Genomic DNA, 23,837 nt, shown 5'->3' with positions numbered 1-23,837 from the left:
CAGTGGCCCTCGGGGTTCGCGTCCTGTCGGACCCCTGGGCCTGGGTGGTGAGGATCTTCAGCTGGTCCACCACCTCTCTCAAGAGGGCACGATCTTGGGTCGTTTGGCTCATCAATAATTGATTGGTTTCCTGCTGTAGCCCCATAGACTCCTGTTGTGCCATTGCCTGAACTCAGGTGGCCTCCTTCTGGGTTGCTGTGGCTTGTACCAGAGCTCTTACCACCTCCTCCATTGTGGTATAAAGCAAACAAACAAAAACCAAAACAAAAACAAAAAAAATCCAAAACCCCAGTGCACATTTAAAAAAAAAAAACAAAAAAAACAAAACACCTCGTTCACAGCGTGGCAGAAGAAAGAAGTCCCACTCCCGACACCAATTGGGACAAAGCTCTGTCCTTGCCTCCATGGGTCCCCCATTTCCTGGCGGATTTCGCTAGCCTCAGAGGCTCACTGTGACCCTCCACGTAACCCTTCTCTCTCTCTAGAGACAAGGGTCACAGTCTACTGAACCATTTTTATCATAAGCCAGCGAGGGAGGTGAGGAGAAGTTATCCTTCCTTGCACAGTCTCTGTTGTCTCCCACTTTCAGTGATTAAACAGGGGGCAAAGGTGGGGGGGGAAGGGGGAAGAGCCCGGGCCCACCCTCTACTCTAATAGTATCAGCTATGGTAGCAGACCTTTTAGAGACATGACATGTACAATTCCCTGGGCTACTTCCCCCACAGCAGCCCTCACTTCCTCAAGCTCCACTTCACCCTTACCTCAGGGACTCCTTCCTTGTGCCTGATATGGTGTGTACTACTCAGCCTCTCCAACAGCGCAACTTCTTCCCACAGCTCCTGACATGCACGCCCACCTGACTGACTGGGAGGCTTTTAACTAGTTTCAGCCAGCCCCCGATTGGCTTCAGGTGTCCCAATCAACCTAGCCTTCTCCCTGCCTTCTGGAAAGTTCTTAATTGACCTGGAGCAGCTTCCATTTCACTTAAGCTGGTACCAGGGATTTGTTTAGCCTGGAGCCAATCTCCCACTACTTTTCAATAGCCATCTGGCCTTGCCCCATCACAGTATGTAGGCTAATTTTAGCATTATCATTCTGTCATTTTATTTTAAGGCTTGACAGCAATTAATTGAATATCCAACCTCTAGATATTTTCTAGGTCAACAGAGGATTAAGATTTTCCAAAAATTGACAGCTTAGATTTTCTAAACCCTGATTTATTGTAGCTTATAATGTCACTGACATTTAATATTTAAAAGACACATTCGGTATTTTACTGCAATATATAGTGTATTGTTTTAGTCATAATATGAATTATTATAGGTTAAAGCTACAGACAGTGTGGGACTGACAACTAAGTCTGAATTATGAATCAAACTGTTTACAGCATTTACAGTAAAGTATGCCAAGATGCAAAATACAGGCAAACATTTGAGCCTTCACTGGATGGTGGTGTAATTCAAATATGGAGCACCAAAAACTGCCTATATCCAATTAAGCAGACAAGGTGAGTGACATGATAGCTTTCATTGGACCAGTTTCTGTTAGTCAGAGACACTCTAAAAAAGAAAAGGAGTACTTGTTGCACCTTAGAGACTAACAAATTAGAGCATAAGCTTTCGTGAGCTACAGTTCACTTCATCGGATGCATTTAAGTATGCTTCCCAGACCTGAGGCTGAGCTCTATGTAGGCCAGGGGTCGGCAACCCTCAGCACACAGCCTCGGAAAGGTGAACCACGGCCACTGGGAGCTGTGGTGGGGCCGTGCCTGTGGACAGTCAACGTAAACAAAATGTCTCACAGCTTACTCTGTGCAGAAGGTAGCCGATCCCTGGTGTAGACTCAATAGTTTGTCTCTCTCAGTAACACAAGTTATTCTGATATAAGATATTACCTCACCCACCTTGTGTCTCTAAAATCCTGGGATGAACATGGCTACAACAACATTGCATGAATCCACTTAAAAAGATCTAAAGCTGTAGAATTCAAAAGAATCAGATTTATCTTAAATATGAGTTTGTTTCAGATGCAATCAAGATAGAGAGTCCCCTTTTATTTCCCCAAGTAAAGAAACTACGGTGGTTGAGAAAAAATTAGAAACTACTTATTACTTTATAAACAATTTAAAATGTTCCCTAGAGGCTTTTCCATTTTAAAGGTTTTTGGGTTTTGTTTCCCTAGTATCACCTTCTTCCTTCATTTCACACGGTAAAAAGCTTAACAAAATTTTCACAAATACGTAACTAAACCTAGATATTAGGCTTTCAATTCCTCCACCCTAAAAAACATTGTTCCTATAGAGATGATTGAATTATTCAGGTTTTGCTCTCAGGATTTAATGCTTTTTAAAAGGAAGTGAATATTTTTAAAAGCTTGTCTCTAACGATTTCCCATACCAACACAAGCTGTTAACCTTTTAATGTTTGCTATTAACAGCTCAGTATAGAATATTGATCAGGACAAGAACTATGCTCTAAATACGGTGCCTACAAGCTGATGCCAAACATTTTTAAGAGGAAGCTGGTATCTCTTGTTGCTTTCCTCAGGTATGAATTTGAAGACATGCATATCCCGGTAAGGGGGGGGGGGGGAACAAAAACAGATAAACCTACTAAAAGTTAAGTGTTCTTACAAAATGTTAACTGCATCCACAAATACAGCTTCAGTTGTGTGTCAGACAGAGCTGGGGCAGTTTCCTCTGAAATTTGAGAATTGTTTTATACCCCGCAAAATCACACACCTTGAATGTTATAGTTCATCCAGTGTTTTGTGGCACAATACTGATGATATCTTCTCTCAAAATGAAGCTAAAGGACAAAATCTCTCGTTAAGTAAAGTAATCTGCCCCCACCCCTACTCTAGTCACATTCTGAATCCAAACACTCATTCCTTTGTTTTGACTCTTCCAGCCTTGTTTAATACCATCATGTGTTGAGAGGTTATGACAGCAGAGATATTTTTCAGAGGCCATTAGACTTATTCCTTGGGCTAGTGAGTATTGGGTAAATGGCCTCACCATATACGGTAAATTAACAAGCACTGAGAAATTTTAGCCACCTACTAGTCAGAGGACTAAACCCAGTGTATTAAAAATGCAACCACTAGGATCTTGGACATCATTCTTATGTCACCTCCCTCCTGCCCCCCCTTGGGCCTGGTCTACACTACGAGTTTGTCAGATTTAGCAGCATTAAATCGAATTAATCCTGCACCCGTCCACACAACGAAGCCATTTTTGTCAACATAAATGGCTCTTAAAACCGATTTCTGTACTCCTCCCCAATGAGGGGATTAGTGGTGAAATCGACATCGCTGTTTCGAATTAGGGTTAGTGTGGACCCAATTCGAAGGTATTTGCCTCCAGGAGCTATCCCACAGCTATCTGGACAGCAGTCTGAACTCTGATGCACTGGCCAGGTGTACAGAAAAAGCCCTGGGAACTTCTGAATCAAATTTCCTATGTGGCCAAGCGAGCTCATCAGCACAGGCGACCATGCAGTCCCAGAATCGAAAAAGAGCTCCAGCATGGACCCAATGGGAGGTACTGGATCTGATCGCTGGATGGGGAGAGGAATCCGTGCTACGTTCCAAAAGACAAAATGCCAAAACATTTCAAAAAATCTCCAAAGCCATGAGGGAAAGAGACTACAGAAGGGACGCAACACAGTGTCGTGTGAAACTTAGAGGAGCTCAGACAAGCGTCCCAGAAAACCAAAAAATCAAAACGGATGCTCTGGGACAGAGCCCCAGACATGCCACTTCTATGCTGAGCTGCATGCAATTCTAGCGGGGGTCTGCCACCACTACCCCGCCCCAGTCCGTGAACTCTGATGATGGGGTACTCTCCACCATGGCTGAGGATTTTGCGGATGGGAAGATGAGGACGACGACGAGCTTGAGGAGAGCACACAGCACACCATTCTCCCCGACAGCCAGGATCTTTTTATCACCCTGACTGAAATACCCTCCCAACCCAACCAAGCCGGAGAAGGGACCTCTGATGAGTGTACCTTTTTAAATAGAATACATGTTATAAAAGCAAGTGTTTTTTAATGATCAAGTAGCCATGAGGACTTGGGATGCATTCGTGGCCAGTACAGCTACTGGAAAAGTCTGTTAACATGTCTGGGGATGGAGCGGAAATCCTCCAGGGACATCTCCATGAAGCTCTCCTGGAGGTACTCTAAAAGCCTTTGCAGAAGGTTTCTGGAGACAGCAGCCTTATTCCGTCCTGCATGGTAGGACACTTTACCACACCATACTAGTAGCAAGTAGTCTGGTATCATTGCATGACAAAGCCTGGAAGCGTACGGTCCTGGTGTTTGCTGGCATTCAAGCAACATCCGTTCTTTATCTCTCTGTGTTATCCTCAGGAGAGTGACATCGTTCATGGTAACTTGGTTGAAATATGGGAATTTAATTAAGGGGAGATTCAGAGGTGGCCGTTCCTACTGGGCTGTTTGCCTATGGCTGAAAAGAAATGCTCCCCACAGTTAGCCACGCGGTGGGGGTGGGGGGTCATGGGTGCTGAGCTGTTCGCGTTTAGCTAGGAGGAATTTTCCACGATACCAGCCATGCGGTGGGGTGAGGGGTAAAGCAATCATCCCAGAGAATTGGATGGGGGAGGGGGTTAGTTTCTGCTGCTGCACATTAATCAGGAAAACCGCAGCACTAAATGGCTAACTCAATGTGATTTGCTTGGTGTGGGAAAGAGGGCGCTGCTGTTATGAAGGTTGCAGAAGCTGAAAGACTATGGCTTACCATGGTGTGATCTAACACCAAAGCCACAGGCACTCAATACGAGATACAAAATGCGACCTTGTACCAAAAATCACGTGCTACGTAAGGTGAATAGCATTGTTCACCATGAAAGAGCATAGCCATTGTTCTGTAAAACCTATCTTTTAAAATAATTCACTCCCTTCTTTTCCTCCAGCTGCAAATGTTTCAAGCGTCCCTCCTCCATCCCAAAGGCTACCTCAGATAAGGCGGCGAAAAAAAACCTCATGCACTATGAAATGTTCTGAGCTCATGCAGTCATCTGGCACTGACAGAGCTCAGCAGAATGTGTGGAGGGACACAATAGCAGACTACAGGAAAGCGGCCGATGAATGTGAGGAGAGGTGGCGGCAGGAAGATCAGAGGAGGCATGATGCAGAGCCGGAGCTATTGCAGGATCAAACAGACATGCTCCGGTGTCTGGTGGAGGTTCATGAAGAGCAGCAGGATCACAGACTGCCGCTGCAGCCCCTGTTTAACTGCCCTCCCTCCTCCCCAAGTTCCATAGGCTCCTCACCCAGACACCCAGGAACGTGGGGGGGGGGGAGAGGGGAGGGATCTGGGCACCCAACCACTCCACCCCAGTGCACATCCCAAGCAACAGAAGGCTGTCATTCAGCAAGTTTTAAAGTAGCCTTTTCCTTCCCTTCTCCCTGCCCGCTACCTTGTGAGTCATCTCCCTCTTTTTATAATCAATTAATAAAGAATACATGTTTTTTAAATGATAGTGACTATTTCCTTTGCAAGCAAGCTGCGAACAAAAGGGGGAGGGCGGGTGGCTTTCAGGGAATTTAGAGGCAACCAAGGGGGTGGGTTTTCATCAAGGAGAAACAAACAGAAGTGTCATACAGTATCCTGGCCAGTCATGAAACTGGTTTTCAAAGCTTCTCTGATGCGCAGCACTTCCTGCTGTGCTCTTCTAACTGCCCTGGTGTCTGGCTGTGCTTATTCAGTGGTCAGGCCATTTGCATCGACCGCCCACCCCGCCATAAACGTCTCCCCCTTACTCTCACAGAGATTGTGGAGCACACAGCAAGCAGCAATAACAATGAGAATATTGGTTTCGCTGAGGTCTGAGCGAGTCAGTAAACTGCGTCAGCGACCCTTTAAACGTCCAAATGCACACTCTACCACTATTCTGCACTTGCTCAGCCTATAGTTGAACAGCTCCTTACTACTGTCCAGGGTGCCTGTGTATGGCTTCATGAGCCAGGGCATTAAGGGGTAGGTTGGGTCCCCAAGGATAACTATAGGCATTTCAACAGGTTTCAGAGGAGCAGCTGTATTAGTCTGTATTCGCAAAAAGAAAAGGAGTACTTGTGGCACCTTAGAGACTAAAATTTGAGCATAAGCTTTCGCGAGCTACAGCTCACTTCATCGGACGCATTCCTGGAATGCATCTGATGAAGCGAGCTGTAGCTCACGAAAGCTTATGCTCAAATAAATTTGTTAGCCTCTAAGGTGCCACAAGTACTCCATTTCTTTTTATAGGCATTTCAACATCCCCAACAGTTATTTTCTGGTCTGGGAAGTAAATCCCTTCCTGCAGCCGTTTAAACAGACCAGAGTTCCTGAAGACACGAGCGACATGAACCTTTCCCGGCCATCCCACGTTGGTGTTGGTGTAACGTCCCTTGTGATCCATCAGTGCTTGCAGCACCACTGAAGAGTATCCTTTGCGGTTTATGTACTAGCTGCCCTGGTGGTCCGGTCCCAAGCTAGGGATATGCGTTCCATCTATAGCCACACCACAGTCAGGGAATCCCATTGCAGCAAAGCCATCTAGTGTGACCTGCACATTTCCCAGAGTCACTACCTTTGATAGAGGCAGCTCAATGATCGCATTGGCTACTTGCATCACAGCAATCCCCACAGTAGATTTGCCCACTCCAAACCGATTACCAACTGATCGGTAGCTGTCTGGCATTGCAAGCTTCCACAGGACTATTGCCACTCGCTTGTGAACTGTGAGGGCTGATCTCATCTTGGTATTCTGGCACTTCAGGACAGGGGAAAGCAAGTCACAAAGTTCCATGAAAGTGCCCTTAAGCATGCGAAAGTTTCGGAGCCACTGGGAATCATTCCAAACCTGCAACACTATGCGGTCCCACCACACTGTGCTTGTTTCCCAGGCCCAGAATCGGTGTTCCACGGCATGAGCCTGCCCCATTAACACCATGATCTCCAAATTGCCAGGGACTGCGGTTGTAGAGAAATATGCGTTCATGTTCTCATCACCACACTGCTGTCATCTCCTCGCCTGGTTTTTCAGGTGCTTGTTGTGCATAAACTGCTCAATCATATGCGAGGTGTTTACGATGGTCATAACTGCTGCAGTGAGCTGAACGGGCTCCATGCTTGCTGTGCTATGGCATCTGCTTGGGCAGTCCAGGGAAAAGGGTACAAAATGACTGCCGTTGCTTTCACGGAGGGAGAATTGACTGATGACATTTACCCATAACCACCCATGACAAATTTTTGGCCCCATCAGGCATGGGAGCTCAGCCCAGAATTCCAATGGGCAGCAGGCACTGCGGGATAGCTACCCACAGTGCACCGCTCGGAATGTCGATACATGCCACAGTACTGTGGACGCACACCGCCGAATTAATGTGTTTAGTGTGGACGCATGCACTTGACTTTATACAATTGTACCAGCCTGAACCACTGGCTGCCTCATTTCTCTCCTTTGTGCATTCTTCCACACAGCCCCCTTATATATGGAACACTTGAGTGAAATAACTTGTGAAGCACTACCATCTCCTCCAAATTCCTCCCCAACATCTATTTCTGTGCTGCCCATAGGAAGTAAATTGATAATGGCCACATAGAAAGCCACTGGGGACTGCTGATTTTTTGAAACTGATTCAGAACCATCGAACTATTCCAAGCCTACGTAAAAGCATTTTCTTACCCATCACCCTTCTCCACCTTTTCAGTTTTCTTTCCAATGGTGACACAAACTAGACTAAGTTCTTCAACACAGAGTGCCTTCTGTGGTGTTTGGACAGCACCAGCCACAACGGAGCCCTGATGTTGACCTGGGCCTTTGGGTACTATGCAATGAATGCAACTTAAAACATTTATCAATTTTATTTATTAAAATAGCATTTTTGGTGTTTGAGACATCACCCACTAGTGGGGAAAACTGGGACGGCCACAGCTCTGATTTCTCATTCATTTTAACAGCCATATTATTTCTCCTTATTGAATGTTACAGCTATTTAAAAAAAAAAAACAAAAACAAAAAAACCCAACCACCCACCACCCACTTTGCAGCTCACTTTTAAGAATACTCAATTGAAGGTAAATATTGAATGTATTAAAATACCATGAAAATTATTCACATCAACCAATTTATATTAAGAACTGGTGGGAAATCTTCATGTGATCCCTTGAGAACTTGAAGGCAATACAAGGATATGAACAACTCCAAAGAAGCTATTAGAATCAGAAAAAATTAGAAGGGCTACTTTAAGCTCATCTTTTAAATAAACTTTTCTCAGGTGACCGTTAGCGTTAAGGTTTGTTAATAACCCAACCAAACCCCTACAGACTTTTAGTTCCCTAGATGCAGTTGAGCAAATTATGAAGCAAGTATGTTGATAATAGCAGTTTTAAACAGTAATTTGTGACACAACTAAAGCATAGCCCCTGAATTTGCACCATTTATTGATGAGACACAGATGGGGAAGTAGTCTCCAGGAAACTCTCACTACTGAGATGTGAAACTTTCCTCCTCTTCTTCCCCATCTTTTGAAATCAGTCATGCAGCCTGCTTTGTGTAAAGTGCTGAGCTCTTCCCAAAAGCACCAGTCCAAGCGGATTAGTACTGCTGTGAGAGATGCAGCCCTTCACTCCCTGGTCAAACCCAACCCAGGTCCCTACCTTCCTCTGGCTGTTTAGTGGGCTTGGTGAGATGACATCACAATTGACATTATTTGGCCTCTTTCTTGGCTGTCTCAGCAGAGCAAGGCCCAGAGACTGATCTGCCCTGATCTGCCCTCTTACCCAAGAGGTGCTCTCTGAAGGTCAGCGGGGAAGCACATTGGTGGGCAGGACAGGAGAAGCTTGCATTACGATTGTCCATTCTCCTTCTCTGTGACCAGTTTGTATGGATGGGAATCAAGGACTGGAATGCCTGACAGGGTCTGTATTAGCCCTCTTGCTACTGGTCTGGTGAATCTAATTATAGAATAAACCACCAGTTTGTGGGATTGTCTTCCCTGTTTCTTGCCGTCTTGCAATGGTGGCATTCTCAGTGTGGACCATCCAGGCACCTGGTCACAAAAGCAGAATATCAGGGCTGGTCAAGTACAGTCAGCCTTCCTCTCAGGATTGCAATCAATATCTGCCCTCTTTCTCTCCATTCCCTTTGAAGGTTCCATATCTTCTTAAAAAGTGAAGTGTAACAAGCATGCAAAATACTTATGCACCAAATTCCCCACCTCTAGAAAGGTCAAAATGCACTACATGGAGGAAGAATTGTAAGGGGAACAACCAGTATTAAAATCGGCACTCAGACATTACCTTTTAGTCATTTTCGGAATGACTAATACCATTAGACAATACTGGTCTACAATGCAATACTAGGCGCTGACACTATGCTGAAAGGGTCTCCTTAACAGTGGGAGAAATATCTGCAATGCTCAAATGCAAGTCTCCTGTTACAAGTCTGAAACAGTGCATACACCAGCAGAATACTCCCTATATTATATGTACTAAATTACTGATGTACTATTGGCAAATTAAAGGAGTTCTTCAGGCTTCATTCTGAATTTCCTTGATGCACTTCAAGCACTTTTTTGTGGTTCAATGAATCGAAACTAGAGGAAGCTTCATTTTATGTTCAGAAACAGCTAACACGCATGGTGTATCTGAATAGATGGGCAGACTGCAAACACAATCTGGTGATCTGCTCCATTCATGTTAACAGCCAGAGCTTCAACAATTCATCAGCATGGCACCCCATTTGCAAAACTAATTTATCTCCACACCTCTATTTAAGCCAAAACCCTCTGCAGAAAATTATGAAGAACTATTGCTGTATCTCACAATAACAAAAGTTAAACACATCAAGTGAGGAAGGAGCAACCAGAGCTACTCTCTTCTCCCTCCCAACCTGCGACAGTGCAAGATGGCCAGCATGTGAGCTGCTGAGCAGCCACACAGCAGCTATTTGGAGTGCTGTGTCATGTTAGAATTGCTCCTGGAATTTAACAACACTTCCATTTAAAAGTCCCAGGGCACAGCTCATTTTCTGCTAAAAAATAAACACATTTTCTTAGCAGTCACCTAAGGAATAAAAGTGGCCACAGACTGGCCACTTCTGGAGTGGACTGTGCTATGGAAATCTCTCTCACACATGCAAGGAATTTGTCACTAAGTAAAAAATACCATCTCCTGTAAGCATCTTCTGATATGCATAAGTGCTCAAGCCGGCATGACCAGCTTTTAGAGTATCTAGGGTAATCAATTATTTTTTGTCAAAGCCCAAATTTCTTGGCCAAGGTATAGTCAAGGTTCAGACTCCAGAGAAACATTTTTCACATGGCAATAATAATAATGGTAATAATAAATAAATAAAGATTTCACAGTCTGTTCAAAAGCATCTGGCTATCTGTATTTGGCCTGCAGTCCACCTGCTGACTACCCCTGACCGGGGGGTGGAGGGGGGTCATGTTTCTCAAACCTTCCTGTACAGACAGTTGGAAACAGTTAATTAAACCTAAAGCTATGTTTTGAAAAAAAGAGGCTCAAATGTTCAAAGTCAAATTCTATCTTAACTGATGATTGCATTAGGGCCAATGGTAAATACAATCCAGCTGCCTTTTGAGAGGTGCATGCTCCTCCTTCTCCATCTGAACAGTGCTGGCACAGTAAACCTTGCATTGCTCTTTAAGAACACTTATGTTCGCTCATAGACCCCAACTTAAGTGCTATATTCAGGGTCCACATTTTCTTCTAGAAACATGCCAAATGAAGCTAGAAGAGCTGGAATAATGACACTAAGTGGCATATGGATTTGCAAAATAAGTATTTATATGGCACCTTTACAAACCTTAAGCATAAGCCACCCCCCCGGTGAAAAGAGTTTTTCATCAGCCATTCTCACGTTGTGATCTGTAGGCCAGGGGTAGGCAACCTATGGCACCCGTGCCAAAGGCGACAAGTGAGCCGATTTTCAGTGGCACTCACACTGCCCGGGTCCTGGCCACTGGTCCAGGGAGCTTTGCATTTTAATTTAATTTTAAATGAAGCTTCTTAAACATTTTAAAACCTTATTTACTTTACATACAACAATAGTTTAGTTATATATTAAAGACTTATAGAAAGATACCTTCCAAAAACGTTAATGTATTACTGGTATGTGAAACCTTAAATTAGAGTGAATAAATTAAAATTCAGCACACCACTTCTGAAAGGTTGCCAACCCCTAATGTAGGCCATTGGTGGTTAGTGGGGTGCTGGCTGGTCACATTATATAGACTTTCCTCCTTGATTCCAGCTGCATTAAGAGAGGATTATAAAATACATTACTTTCCCATATAAGCAATTGCTATAGCTGCCACAAGGATGTTGTGTGATCCTAAATGAGAGGGAAGGTGTCCAAGACAAAAAACACTATTAAGATGTATTCTACTCTATGAGAGAGATTGAAAACCCTGGTATTATATCATTTTATAGATAAGTTGAGATAGAGATTGCATGACCAGCCCAAGGTTAAAGTAAATATCAGAGTTAATACTAGAACCTACAGTCCAACTCCAACCACTACACTTTTCTTCAGTGTGTAAATGTGATAAGCAGCTCTTTGCAACAAGTGGAACTGCTTTTTTCTAGCTATCACAGATGACAGGCATGGATCAAACTAGTTAACCCAAGAAAAAATAAAATAGATGTATGCTCTTTAGAGGTCAGCAGACACTGAACAAAGCCAAATACCTGCCCAGTGTGGTTAACACAGTTGCCAGTTTATGGATGGTGAGATGCTACACAGATGACTTGCTTTTTCCTCAGTACCTGCAAATAGTGACTCAACAATTAAAATCTTGTTAATTAAATCTGGAAGTTCATATGCCTAAACCAAACAACTTGGCAGTCCTGCCCTTCATTGCACATCCTCCCTACTACTTGTTACCCCAAATCATTGTGTCAGACCCAAAATGGAAAGATCCTGGAGACAGGAACCTTGTCTATTTGTCCTGCAAAGCACCAAAGCACACTTCTGAGTGCTATAACAAAAAAAAAAATGAAAGGTTAATATAGGAAGGACCAATCTGTGATAGAAGTCAGTCACCACCACTTGAGATCATTTCCCTTTTACCTAGATAAGCACATCTAAAATGCACAAACAAGATCACACAACAGGCCAAACAAATGTATACAAGCAGTTTCAATTTCTAGCTTATCAAGTCCATTGGAATTTTGAGTGAATAAATAAGTGAAAGTTCTCAGAGGCAGGAAACCATATTCAACAGAAAGGGGAAGAATGGTTCAGAGTATTCAAAGATCATCATGTATCCAAAGATCACCAATATTTTGGCCATTGAAAAAGGATTTTTAATGTAAAGTCTGGAATCTTTGTTTTTCCGATGAACCACCACGATTGGCACAGAAGATTATACGAACAATGTAGAGTGACAGTACACAATATGAATTAGGTGAGGAATCGCAATAAACAAACTCCCCCAGCTTTGTATTTAAAGTCAGCAGCAGCTGAGCATTTTTTTTGTGTAAAGCTTTTGACTGAACATTCAAAACAGAACACTGCTCCACCTGCTCATCAGCACAAAGACATCACATTTTAAACTGCTTTTAAAGAAGATTCTCTCTAATGAGCTATTCTACTGTAGTAGCTGCATCTCTCTTTTGTTCAGTCTGAGGGTGGCAGAAGAGTTTTAACAGTATCATATTTGCCTACCTGTACCAAACTACAATCTGCTTTAGTGCGTTTTCAAGAGCGCGAGTCTGAACACTTTGCAGCCTACAATTCTGCAAACAAATCTGAGCTGAGAGCTACACAGACAAAAAATAAGTTGGCTGAACACATAACACAAACAATTCTCACAGTAACAAGCAAACAAGGACTCTAATTTGCATTTGATTGTAATCCAAGCCTACAGAGCCCTAAAAATATACACCTACCTATTTACTAGATAAAGCTTTCCATTAATACAAATGGAAATTGAATAGAAGAAGAAACTGACAGTACAGCACATTCCCCTGAAGAGAACTGCCAATTTAAGCACAATCCAGTATCTGATCAACTCAACTTGCAAAAGGCAACGAATGCTGGAGCTTTAATTGCATCTGGGAATCCCAATTTCACATTCTCCAGGTAGTTCTCTGGCATCCATTCCTGTTAAGAGTCAAATCTACCACCTTGGGCAGAAGCTCTTGTCACACTGCCACACACAGAGCACTATTGGCACAGAATTACAGACTGGAATGTTTAGATTGTACGATCCTTTGGGCAGGAATTGAGAGCCTGTACAGCAACACACACATTGGCTGCACTTAATTTATTTCTACAGAAGCTGGTTCAAGATAAATGGTACTATTACGGTACCATGTTTTTGCAGAGGAGGGGTGTCAGAGAAAGGATGAACAAGGAATGCTAAGGCCGTTTAGTTTAACTCCTGTCCCAAGTAAGTCTTGAGATGATATACAGGGAGTTGGTGGCTAATATTAAGCCCCAAGATAGCTATCACCTAGCCTTATGGGAGGAGCTCTACCAAGGAAAATGTCTATTTCTTCTTCTTGTAAAAATCTGTTCCAAGAGCAGCAAAATCAGAATAAGTACCTAGTCCACTGATGAAGCAAAGAAAAAATCCCATGGAAATATCTTAAGGACTCAATTATCTGAATCCTCCTTCAACTGCAGATGGGACCCACTATGTGTATAATGCATGTACAAGTGAAGGGCTGACCTCCCATATTTCAACTAGAGCAGGGTTCTCAAACTCTTTGTATTGGCAACCCCTTAACACAGCAAGCCTCTAAGTGCAACCCTCCTTATAAATTAATTTTTTAAAAAAAATATTTAACACTATTTTAAATGCTGGGGGCAAAGGGAGTTGGGGATGGAGCTGGGCTGGAGGGGCTGCGGCTGTCAGCCTGAGCCCCACCATGTGTGGAGATGACAGCTTGCAACCCCCCACGCAATAACCTCACAACCCCCATTTGAGAACCCCTGAACTAGAGGAACAGGAAGTATAACAAAGTGGCCAATATATGACTAGGTATGGATCAGCCTGAGTTGATGCACTCCAGTCCACCACTTGATCACCACCAGTGAGAAGCAACAAGCAGATGCCAGAGCCTTGGGGGAAAGCTCCTGCAAGGCAGTTTCCTTTCTCTCCCCCAGCACAGAGATCAACCTCACTCTCCTGATCCTGCAGCTGCCTATAGAGGGGAGCTTGAAACTTGAGGACTTCCAGTCATAAGAGTAGGAGAGTCCTTGCTATGGAGCATCTCAGACTCAGATTCCAAGGTGAGAAGCGACCATTGTCTGACCTCCTGCATAAACACGGGCCCATAAAACTTTCCTAAAATAATTCTAACCAATCTTGATTTAAAAATCAGTGACCAAGAACCCACCACAACCCTTGATAAATTGTTCCAATGGTTAATTACTTTCACTATTAAAAGTGTATGCCTTATTTCCAGTCTGAATATGTCTAAGCTTCAATTTTCTGCCACTGAATCATGTTATTTCTACCTCACCTCAAAACATCATGGAGCAGCAGCAGCTGCAAAGAACTTGATTCTCCTTCCCCTAGCAGCAGGAACTGCTGAAAACTCCGACAACCCCATCTCCCCGACCCCCCAAGCAAAGAAATGGAAAAGGAAAAAGGGAAAGAAACAGTATTTTGAGGAACCTGCTTTGAAGGTCTGGAAAAGTTGCTCTCGACACTCCTGTCAGAGCCTGACTGCTCAAGGAGAGAGAACCTTGCTGAATTTTGTCCAAGACATCTTCAATCTATAAGAAGAAAGAATTTACTTGTCTTCTAATTTTGCTACAAGTAAACAAAAAAGCACATTCTTCTTTTGTTAGACTGTTAAACTCTTATTTTAGAAGGTGCAAAATAAATAAAAGAGGAGAAAAAAAACAAGTGCTACTTAACGTGTCAGACAGATCCTCCAAAATTTAAAAACTTTTCTGATAAGACGCAGAAGTCACCTATTGCCAATACTGGATTTGGCTCTCTAATCAGCCAGTACACAAAATCAACTGGAAAAAGACAAACATGCCCTTTCCACAAAAGTGACACAAAGAAGTTGCTCCTGAACTAAAATCCATGAAGAATGAAATTCAAGCCACAATTAAAAATCTTAGAAACACAGAAGAACTAGTAGAACAAATCACCAAAATGGATGCAGGCAACTACGAACATGTAGATATTGCCACAAATATGGGGAGGTAGAAACAAAGAATTGGAGTGTAAGTCCAAGGTCTCAGAAAATTGTGAAAGGCAGAAATTGTTAGTCTACGCTACAAAGTTTTGTCAGTGTAGCTACGTCAGATAGCAGTGTTGATTAATCACCCCTTTAGCCGACATAGCTGTGCTGGCATAACACCTGGGGTAGGTGCAACTACACGAACAGAAGAATGCTTCTGTCAGCAAAGCTAACGTCTTTCAGAGAGGCAGTCTAGCTAGGCCAGCCAAAGAACTCCGCCTGCCAGCGTATGTTGCATCTCTATTAAGGGGCTACATCAGCATACCAGCAAAAGCTCTGTGTAGAAAAGCTCTTAGACAAAGAAGTGCCTGTGGGGCTTGAAAAGGGGACCTATAATTTGTGGAGGCTCTGTTCAAAGAGACTATAGGAGAGACTTTTGGTGGAGTGAGGAGAAGAAAAGGCTTCCTTTCCCCTCCTTAAGGATAATTAATGAGAATTAGACACTTGGATAAAGACCTATTTAAAGCAAGCAATAACATTAAGACAATCCCACTTTCCCAGCACCTCATAAAGAAAAGAGCTAGAAATAAAGATATCTTGTGAGTAGAATCCACTTTTCTAACAAATTTAACATACTCATCTACTCAAGGATTCCAAGAGTAGAATATTTGCATCAGTACAGGTGGTTCAGAGAACAGACAGTCTCGTATTTGAGGACCCACTTGAATATCGAACTCAAATTTGCAGAAAGAAATAGCAAAGCATGCACAGCTGATCAAGTTGCTTCTTGGATGGTATTACCTGAATGAGCATTTTTTTTTTTTTTAGCATCTCTCTCAGCCAGACTGCTAACTCCACACTCCTAAAACACATCATTGGTTGGAGTGGTCAATTCAGCAAACCATGAAAAAAAGTTATGAAGCAAAATTCTTGGTACAACAGATGTATAACTGACATTCTGAGAGTTTTGTTTTGGCAGAGGAAGTCTGTGGATGAGGTGGTAAACAGCCGAACTAATTTATGAGAACAGAGAGAACTGCCAAGTTAATCTCAGCGATGTACTTGAGGCGATGAGAGCAGAAACCCACATTTGGACTAATTTGCAGGGGTTGCTGCTGCTGTTGCAGGATACCTGCTGGCTTAACAGGGATACTGATTTTAAGTGACATTACACTATTAATTGAATACCAAATAAAGAATATTTAGCTTTGACTACATAACCATGACTGCTTTCCTTAAAATTAACAGTTCTCTTCTTCCCTAACCTTTCATGACCAAACCATACGTTTTTATATAACTGAACATGACAAATGACTAGCCTTAATCACGATTATTATAAAAGTACATCAATATAAAAGCACGTTAAAACAACTCTCGATTTAAAGTAATTTTTTCTGATTTTTTGACCATGCCTCTTGTCCTATACACTGAGCATTTACTGTGTTATGTTTCTCATGCCAATTGAACTTGACTCCTTGCTTCATTTTCACAAAGCATGCCTATGGTACTAAGGAGATAGTGAACTTATTTTAAAAGTAAAAGCTTTTATTATGAAGAGATGGTAGCTTCTTAACGATGGCAGAGCTTGTGAAGACCTTATACTTAACTTGACACGCATTTCAAATGCAGAGATGCTTTAAGGATGTGGCGGTGCTAAACAGATGGCAGGGGCTTCACATTTCCTCCACTTCCCTCCTTTTGGTTTACTAATTTTCCACCAAATCAATAGGGTTCTGGCCACCGATGCCTAGAACATTCCCTGGAATTCTGGAATTGATCAGATGAAACAATCCAAAAATACCAAATTACAAAACAGACAGAATGGGGGTAACCCCTGCTGTGGCAGATGAGGGAATGGGAGAGAGTCCCAGCCACAGAGGGGAATAGAAATGCACCAGAGCACCTGGTATGGGGGGAGAATGGGGGAATCTGGTATGGGACAAGGGGGAACAAGGGGTGCACAGAACCCCTGGCAGAGGAAGATTAGAGGAAGCTGCAGGGTGTCTAAAATAGATGGTGATGGAAAGGACAATGAGTTTGTGCGGTGGAATGGAGCGATACAATGAATAAGCTCCGTTTACCTAAGTGTGCCACCCGCTAGTTAAGGCTGAAGCTAATTTTCCATTGCAATCTCAGTTCTGATCCTTTTTCCTCCAACTTCCCAAAATTAACTTGTGTGCCTGTAAACTCACAGCCTTATCCTATTCCTGGGTGGAATTTTGACAAAAGTTTGCATTGTATCAGACATAGCCAGCTAGCCAGTTCTGTCGCAACATGGAACAATGCATTCTGAGACATGTCTACAAGATAATCTTGTTGCAGCACTGAACAGGTATAAATCAGTCAGGTAAATGGAATTTAACTTTATATACAAACCACTTTACAACCATTAATTAGTTAAGTCTCAATCTTCATGGAGTATTTCCCGCATCTGTTAAAATGGGGCTATGAAGGTACAAAAAGTTAAATGACTTGCCAAAGGTAAAAAAAAAAAAAGTAACGTTTTAGAACTGGGGCTAGAACTCTAAAGCTCCTAGACTTGTTTGGTCAATCCACTAGACCACATTGTCTTAGACTGGTTTAAAAAAAGGCTCTCTCTTTAAGGTTATGTATGACCTAAGGGATTTAAAATATGAAAAATTTTAAGACACACAAAGCAGCCCACTGTTTATGAAACAATTGTAGGCTACCTCAGTACAGCAGCAGGTTTCCTCGGTAGTTATATAACAAAATAATGTATAGCTGGCCAGCAAGACCGGACAGGGACCAAAATAGCCAGGATTTAACATGCACTTGCCAGTGGCAACCAGGCAGTATCCCCTGGCAAATGTGGGGCTTAAGTCACAGCCAATTTCTGCAAAGTAAGTTTTTCACTTAAAAGGAGGAAGTGATAGCGCATATGGTTGCAAAAATAATTGGAAGGTTATTTTATAGCATGCACAAATACACACACAGATCCCTGCTCTGCAAACTTAGGAAAAAGGCTCGAACAGTTAGTGTCCATTTTGATTTCTACAAGCTGTGGTATGTTATCCTATGCACCTCTGTTTTATGTAGGCATTCTTTGTTTACTTGCATGCTGATGCTGCTTGCACTGTCTACTTCCTACTTCTCTATGTCCTGTTGGCATCTAGTAGCAGCAGCACAGAACTTAGTTCTCTGCTCCAAAAATAAATGCCATAGCTACACTATCAGCTAAATCAGCATCGCTGCAATGGATGCAGTAGTGTTGATTTAGCGGGTCTGGTGAAGACATGCCTCTCCGAGAGGCAGAAGCTATGTTGGCGGAAGAGCGGCTCCCGTCGACACAGTGCGATGTAGACGCTGCTGTAAGTTGACCTAAGTTACGTCAACTTCAGTTATGTAACTTATGTACCTCAACTAACGTAACTTAGATCAACTTACAGTAATAGTGTAGACCAGTCTAAAGTGAGGGAGTGCTTCATGTCACTTTGAAGCAAACAAGGACCGGCACCAATGTATTTTTGGACAACCTTCCTCCAGCCCTCTGACTAGAAGGATGGGCTGATGTGAGGTATTTAAAGCAGGTGATGATGGAAGAGAAAACGGGGTTTTCCGGGAGGAAATCCCCCCACCTTCGCTGTTTTGTTCTTAAAACAACCCAAAATACACTTACCAGACAACACTGTTCCTTTAGCACAACAATGCTAAAGGATCCAAGGTACATCGCCCTCTACACTCCTGCCCACATAAGCAGAGGACCAGGAATCACACTTTGATATATCATAGGGCAGTGCCCAGTAGAGCAGCCCAAACTGTCATTTTTGGTCAGTCAAATGTCATAATATGATGCTAGAGCATCTCTTCAAGTACTATGCAAAAAGAAAAGGAGTACTTGTGGCACCTTAGAGACTAACAAATTTATTAGAGCATAAGCTTTCGTGAGCTACAGCTCACTTCATCGGATGCATTTGGATGCATCGGATGAAGTGAGCTGTAGCTCACGAAAGCTTATGCTCTAATAAATTTGTTAGTCTCTAAGGTGCCACAAGTACTCCTTTTCTTTTTGCGAATACAGACTAACACGGCTGCTACTCTGAAATCTAGTACTATGGTGTTTCATGCATAATAAATGCTAAAAAAAATAATGTATTTTCTAAGACAAATGCACTAAGATCCTGGGTTGGATCCAACCTGAGTTAAAACTGCACTTGTCAGGATCATGAATGATCTTGCACATGTTTTAGTTTGGGTTCAGTTGACTGTTTCTATCATGCAGGACCCAAGTTACTTTCGATATAATTGACTTTGACTGCTATTTCAGCAATCAACTGACTTTGCTGGTGTAACTGGAAAGAAGATAGAAATCAATTAGTTCCGATGAACAATTTTGTGTCACTGATGTGGGATTAACATTCAAGGACTGAAAGCTTATGGTACAATAATTAATTTCAAGTTACGTGATATGCTCTATCCATATGTTTGTCCTGTGACCACCTCACAACACCACCACAACAGCTTTATTTTTTAGTTGTTTAAAAGAGCTCTTGGTAGAGCTGTTTTATCGCTTGTTCAGAATGCAGCTGTATTGCTCACTGATGAGTTACCAATGAAATAACAAAATTACTTTAAATTGGTACCGTTAGTTTTTTAAAGCCATTAATAAAATTAGGTCTAGCTACATGAGCATTTGCTCTGAGACGTTGAAGAGTATTTCTGAACTGATTGCATGAATTTAGTTTCTCCCACTGGCTATGAAGGGTACTACACTGTGGAAGTTGTTCTGCACCTTGAAATTCCCATAATTCCTGCCCATTTAGAAAAAAAATTTAAAACACATTTGAGAAAAATAGCTTTAAGAATGATCATTCTTGGCCCTATTATTTATTTTCTTCAATTTCAATCCAACTAAACCTCAATTAAGTAACCTATTTTCATCAGGATGTATGTTAACAGGGGAATATATTTACTTATGTCTGTTTCCATTATGTGGTACAGCATCTCTCCACCACTTTTCCCAAGGCCTTTTTTTGGGTGGAAATAGATGTGACACAAAGGTGAGTACTACATAAATGAAATAATACACAAAGCAGGAATATAGGAAAATCTTACAGCTAATAGTTATAAACAGGCTTTACCATGCCTTATCATGACCCTCATAATAAGTATCCTGCTCACAGCAGCAGCAAATATTTGATGATTCAGAAAAAAGGAAAACAAAGCTGTAATACATCTGGCCAAATGCATAATTCTGTATGCATGAGAAGGGGAGAATTCCCTTCTGACACCTGGGATGATTAGTTTATACCCTGAAGCATGAAACCTGAAAAACTGTAGCTATGCATGCAAGAGAAATAAATGATCATAAGACTACTCCACCTCTTAAAAATACAGCTATGATATTTATCCAACCTCCTGAAGCAGAGATTTCCCCAGGCTGGATAGCCACTGTGGGCAGTACTATTTTTGTTTGTTTTAGATGTATTTAGCTATTAATTTAATGGCGAGTCCACTTGTTCGCTTATTAAGTGACAGTTAAGCAATGAATAATGCAAACTTATTGTTTTCACTAAAGAAAGCAGTACAATTCTGAACATACACTAGATTTGCTGAGTAAGAAGAATCTGCTTTTATACAGTCCTTTTGAAAGTAAAAGCCAAACGTTAAGTATCTGTAAGCAATTGCTTACAAGAAAAATCCCAACTTAAGGCCGATTCTGCAACAGGATCTGCACACATGGACCTCAGACCAGCATAGCCCAAAGTGTGATCTGTGTGATCACAAGAATCTATTAGTGTGAACCCAATTGCCAAATTTAGACCATATGGTTTAGTTTATTTTTAGAATGCATTTTTAATACTTTAGCAGGTGCATATGTAATGTTGACAGGATCAAACCTAGGACCTCTGAAGCTTAGTGTATGAGTTTCTACTGCAAGAGTTAAAACCACTTGGCATTTAGCTAAGGCCTTAGCAGACTCATTAATCTCTAGGTCAGTCATTCTCAACCCATGGCCAATTTGCAGCCCAATTAACACATTGCTGCGGCCCATGCAACATTCTCAGGCATAAAACAGAAACAGCTGCATAGGCAGCCGACCATAGTAAATAGGTAGAGAACCAATACTTTAGGTGATCTAGGTGCCATACAAGGGGGACAGAGCATCACACCTAGCAGGCATGTGTTACACACGGGGAAAGAGTATTTTATCTGGTATACCGACAAGATATCCTGCCATAAGGATGCACTGATATTAGCATCAGTTGATCAAACAGAAAAAGGGGCATTTCTATAGTGCTCACTCCTTACAAGGTTCTTTGTTACAGGCTACTATTCTGGTTGTGTCCTATATCCATGCTCTACCTTTAACACAGCCCGATTTTAAACACTTCACCTCTCCATCCCAAGAAGAGCCATTTTGACAGTAGACTGTATCAATACTCACCCTTTGAAACACAAGAATGCCAGTGGCAGTTAATTCCCTTGCAGGCAGGTAAATGCTCATCCCCATACAGGTACATTATCCTCCACTTTCCCTGAATCCATTCATAGCAACCCAGGACCTAGTACCCCACTCGCTCTTGGGGTACTCATACAGGCAAACCATACACCCACCCCTTGCATATGTGTTTCACATAGGCCAATGTTGCTCTGACTTACCATGGTGATTTCGGAGGCGTTTCGGAGGTGATTTGGTTCTTAGGTACGGTTGTCTCACTCAGTTCATGTCATGGTCAGAGACAGTTTTATCAGGCCTTCCCCATCCATTCAACTAAAAATAAACCTACCCCCTAATACTCCCTAAAAATAACACTAAAACCCACACTTCCTCTCTTGTCCCACACACAGCCTCAGCAACCCATCAGCCTGAGAGAGCCAGTTACAGAGTTATTAAAAGTTCGCCCCTCCACAGGGGTACAGCAATTATTAAATTAAAACAAGGAGACAACTAAAAGCCTGGTCTTCTTTTTTCTTTGGGAGAGGAGAACAAGTCAGAGGCCAATGCCCCTGTCTTGGGGTGGGGACCTGCCTATTCTTGTTGGTGCAGGGGGAAGTCCTATGTCCCAAGGCCCTCCCTGAGGTTGGTTTTTTTCCTGTAGAGAGGTGGGGAGTCAATGATGTAAGGAGACCCGTGCCCTTACTAGGGTTGTGTGCGTGTGTGGGGAAGGAATATAGTTCCTATAGCCCTTTCTGTGGTTGAAGGACCCTGTCAAGGGGAAGGGGGGTGGAATAAAGAAGGTGGGAGTGTGTTCCTTCTCCTGCGGGGGAAAGGCCGGTGTCTCTCCCTGGATGAGAGATCTGTAACCTGGAAGGAGAGGCCTGTTCCCCCCAGTGGCAGGAAGGTCTGTATCAGGGGGAGGCCTATTCCCCCCCCAATGGAGGCTGTACCGGAAGGGGGAAAGGCCTCTGTCCCTTCCTGGCGGGGGAGAGGGGCTGTATCAGGGGGCGGGGGAGGCCTGTTCCCTCAGTGGCGGTTGGGGGGGGGGGGGCTGTATCCTGGGGAGGGAGCCTGTGTCTCTTCCTGGCGGGGTCTGTATCCGGGGCCGGGGAAGGAAAGGCTCGTGTCCCTCCCTGGCGGGGGGAGGGGCTGTTCCCCTTAGCGGCGGTTGTGGGCTGTGTGGGGACGAGGCCTGCGTCCCTCCCTGGCTGAGGCGTTTGTAACCTGCGAGAGAGGCCTGGCCCCTTGAGTTGCGGCTGGGGGCTGTATCGGGATTGGGGAGGCCTGTGTCCCTCCCTGGCCGGGGTGAGGGGCTGTATCCCGGTGCCGGTGGCCCTCGCTCCTCTGCCCGACCGATGCTCTCCGCTGTCCCCGCACGAAGCCCCCCTCGCTGCCCCAGCCCCGCAGTCACCACCGCTCCCGCACCAGGCGCATCCTTCCTCGTCGCTTCCTCTCCGCCTCTGGGGACAGGGCAGGCTCCGCCCCTCCCCGCCGGAAGCGACCTATGGCCTCACAACGAGGCTGGCCGGGTTGCCGGCGGCCGGACCAATCCGAACTCGACAGGGGCGGAGGCGGGGCCGTCGGTCGGGGCGTGACGCAGGGCACACGAGTGCGAGCGGTGTGCCTCGGCCGCCATGTTGGTAAAGGACCGTGAGGCGATTACCTTGCACGGTGCATGGGCGGGCTGCGTGGGATGCCAGTTCCCCGAATCGCGCGTGACATGGGTTCAGTCCCGCCTTTCCCATCACCCACCCCTCCCCCTCGCCTTCCCGTGCGGGGCTAAAGGGCGCTGCCCCCTCACCTTTGCTTGGGGTGGTCACTTCTCATCCCCAAGTGAAGGGGCAGCCCCTCCTCTCCCCACCCTGAGCGGGGTGCTTCAACAGGGGCTGCTCTGCTGGCCGCAGCTGGCTGGAGTGACCAGTGCCCAAATATTTCACTGTGCAGATTTAGTCAGTGGAACTCACTGCCACAAGATATAATTGAGGCCAAGAGCTTAAGTGAACTGTAGCTCACGAAAGTTTATGCTCAAATAAATTTGTTAGTCTCTAAGGTGCCACAAGTCCTCCTGTTCTTTTTGCGAATACAGACTAACACGGCTGCTACTCTGAAATCAGGAAGGACTGTATACTTACACTGATAATGAGACCACCCACAGTAACATGAGAGGATTTAACAATAGAAGGGATATAAACCCTCCAGCTGTAGGGCATGACTGATGGAGCTCCCCTTGTCACAATTCAGGGCAACTGCACCT

General features: G+C 43.8%; 1 protein-coding gene across 6 annotated transcripts in view; it reads right to left on the bottom strand.

The window, feature by feature from the left end:
- XPO6 (exportin 6) overlaps positions 1–23,171 on the bottom strand; it is a 122,442-nt gene extending 99,271 nt beyond the window's left edge. For 3 of the 6 annotated variants that reach the window (XM_043493528.1, XM_043493526.1, XM_043493527.1), the window contains exon 1: positions 21,805–23,077. In XM_043493528.1, coding sequence (XP_043349463.1) covers positions 21,805–21,807 — 3 coding nt within the window. In that variant the 5' untranslated portion in view covers positions 21,808–23,077. Of the gene's footprint in view, positions 1–14,663; positions 14,765–21,804 lie in introns of all 6 variants that reach the window. The other 3 variants (XM_038418807.2, XM_038418805.2, XM_038418806.2) reach the window with 3 other exon arrangements.
- Positions 23,172–23,837: the final 666 nt, after the last annotated feature.

The sequence above is a fragment of the Dermochelys coriacea genome, chromosome 10 (genome assembly GCF_009764565.3).
Source record: "Dermochelys coriacea isolate rDerCor1 chromosome 10, rDerCor1.pri.v4, whole genome shotgun sequence".
NCBI classification, from domain to species: Eukaryota; Metazoa; Chordata; order Testudines; family Dermochelyidae; genus Dermochelys; species Dermochelys coriacea.
The sequence above is the reverse complement of the archived record's forward strand: the minus strand, read 5'-3'. Positions and strand labels throughout refer to the sequence as shown.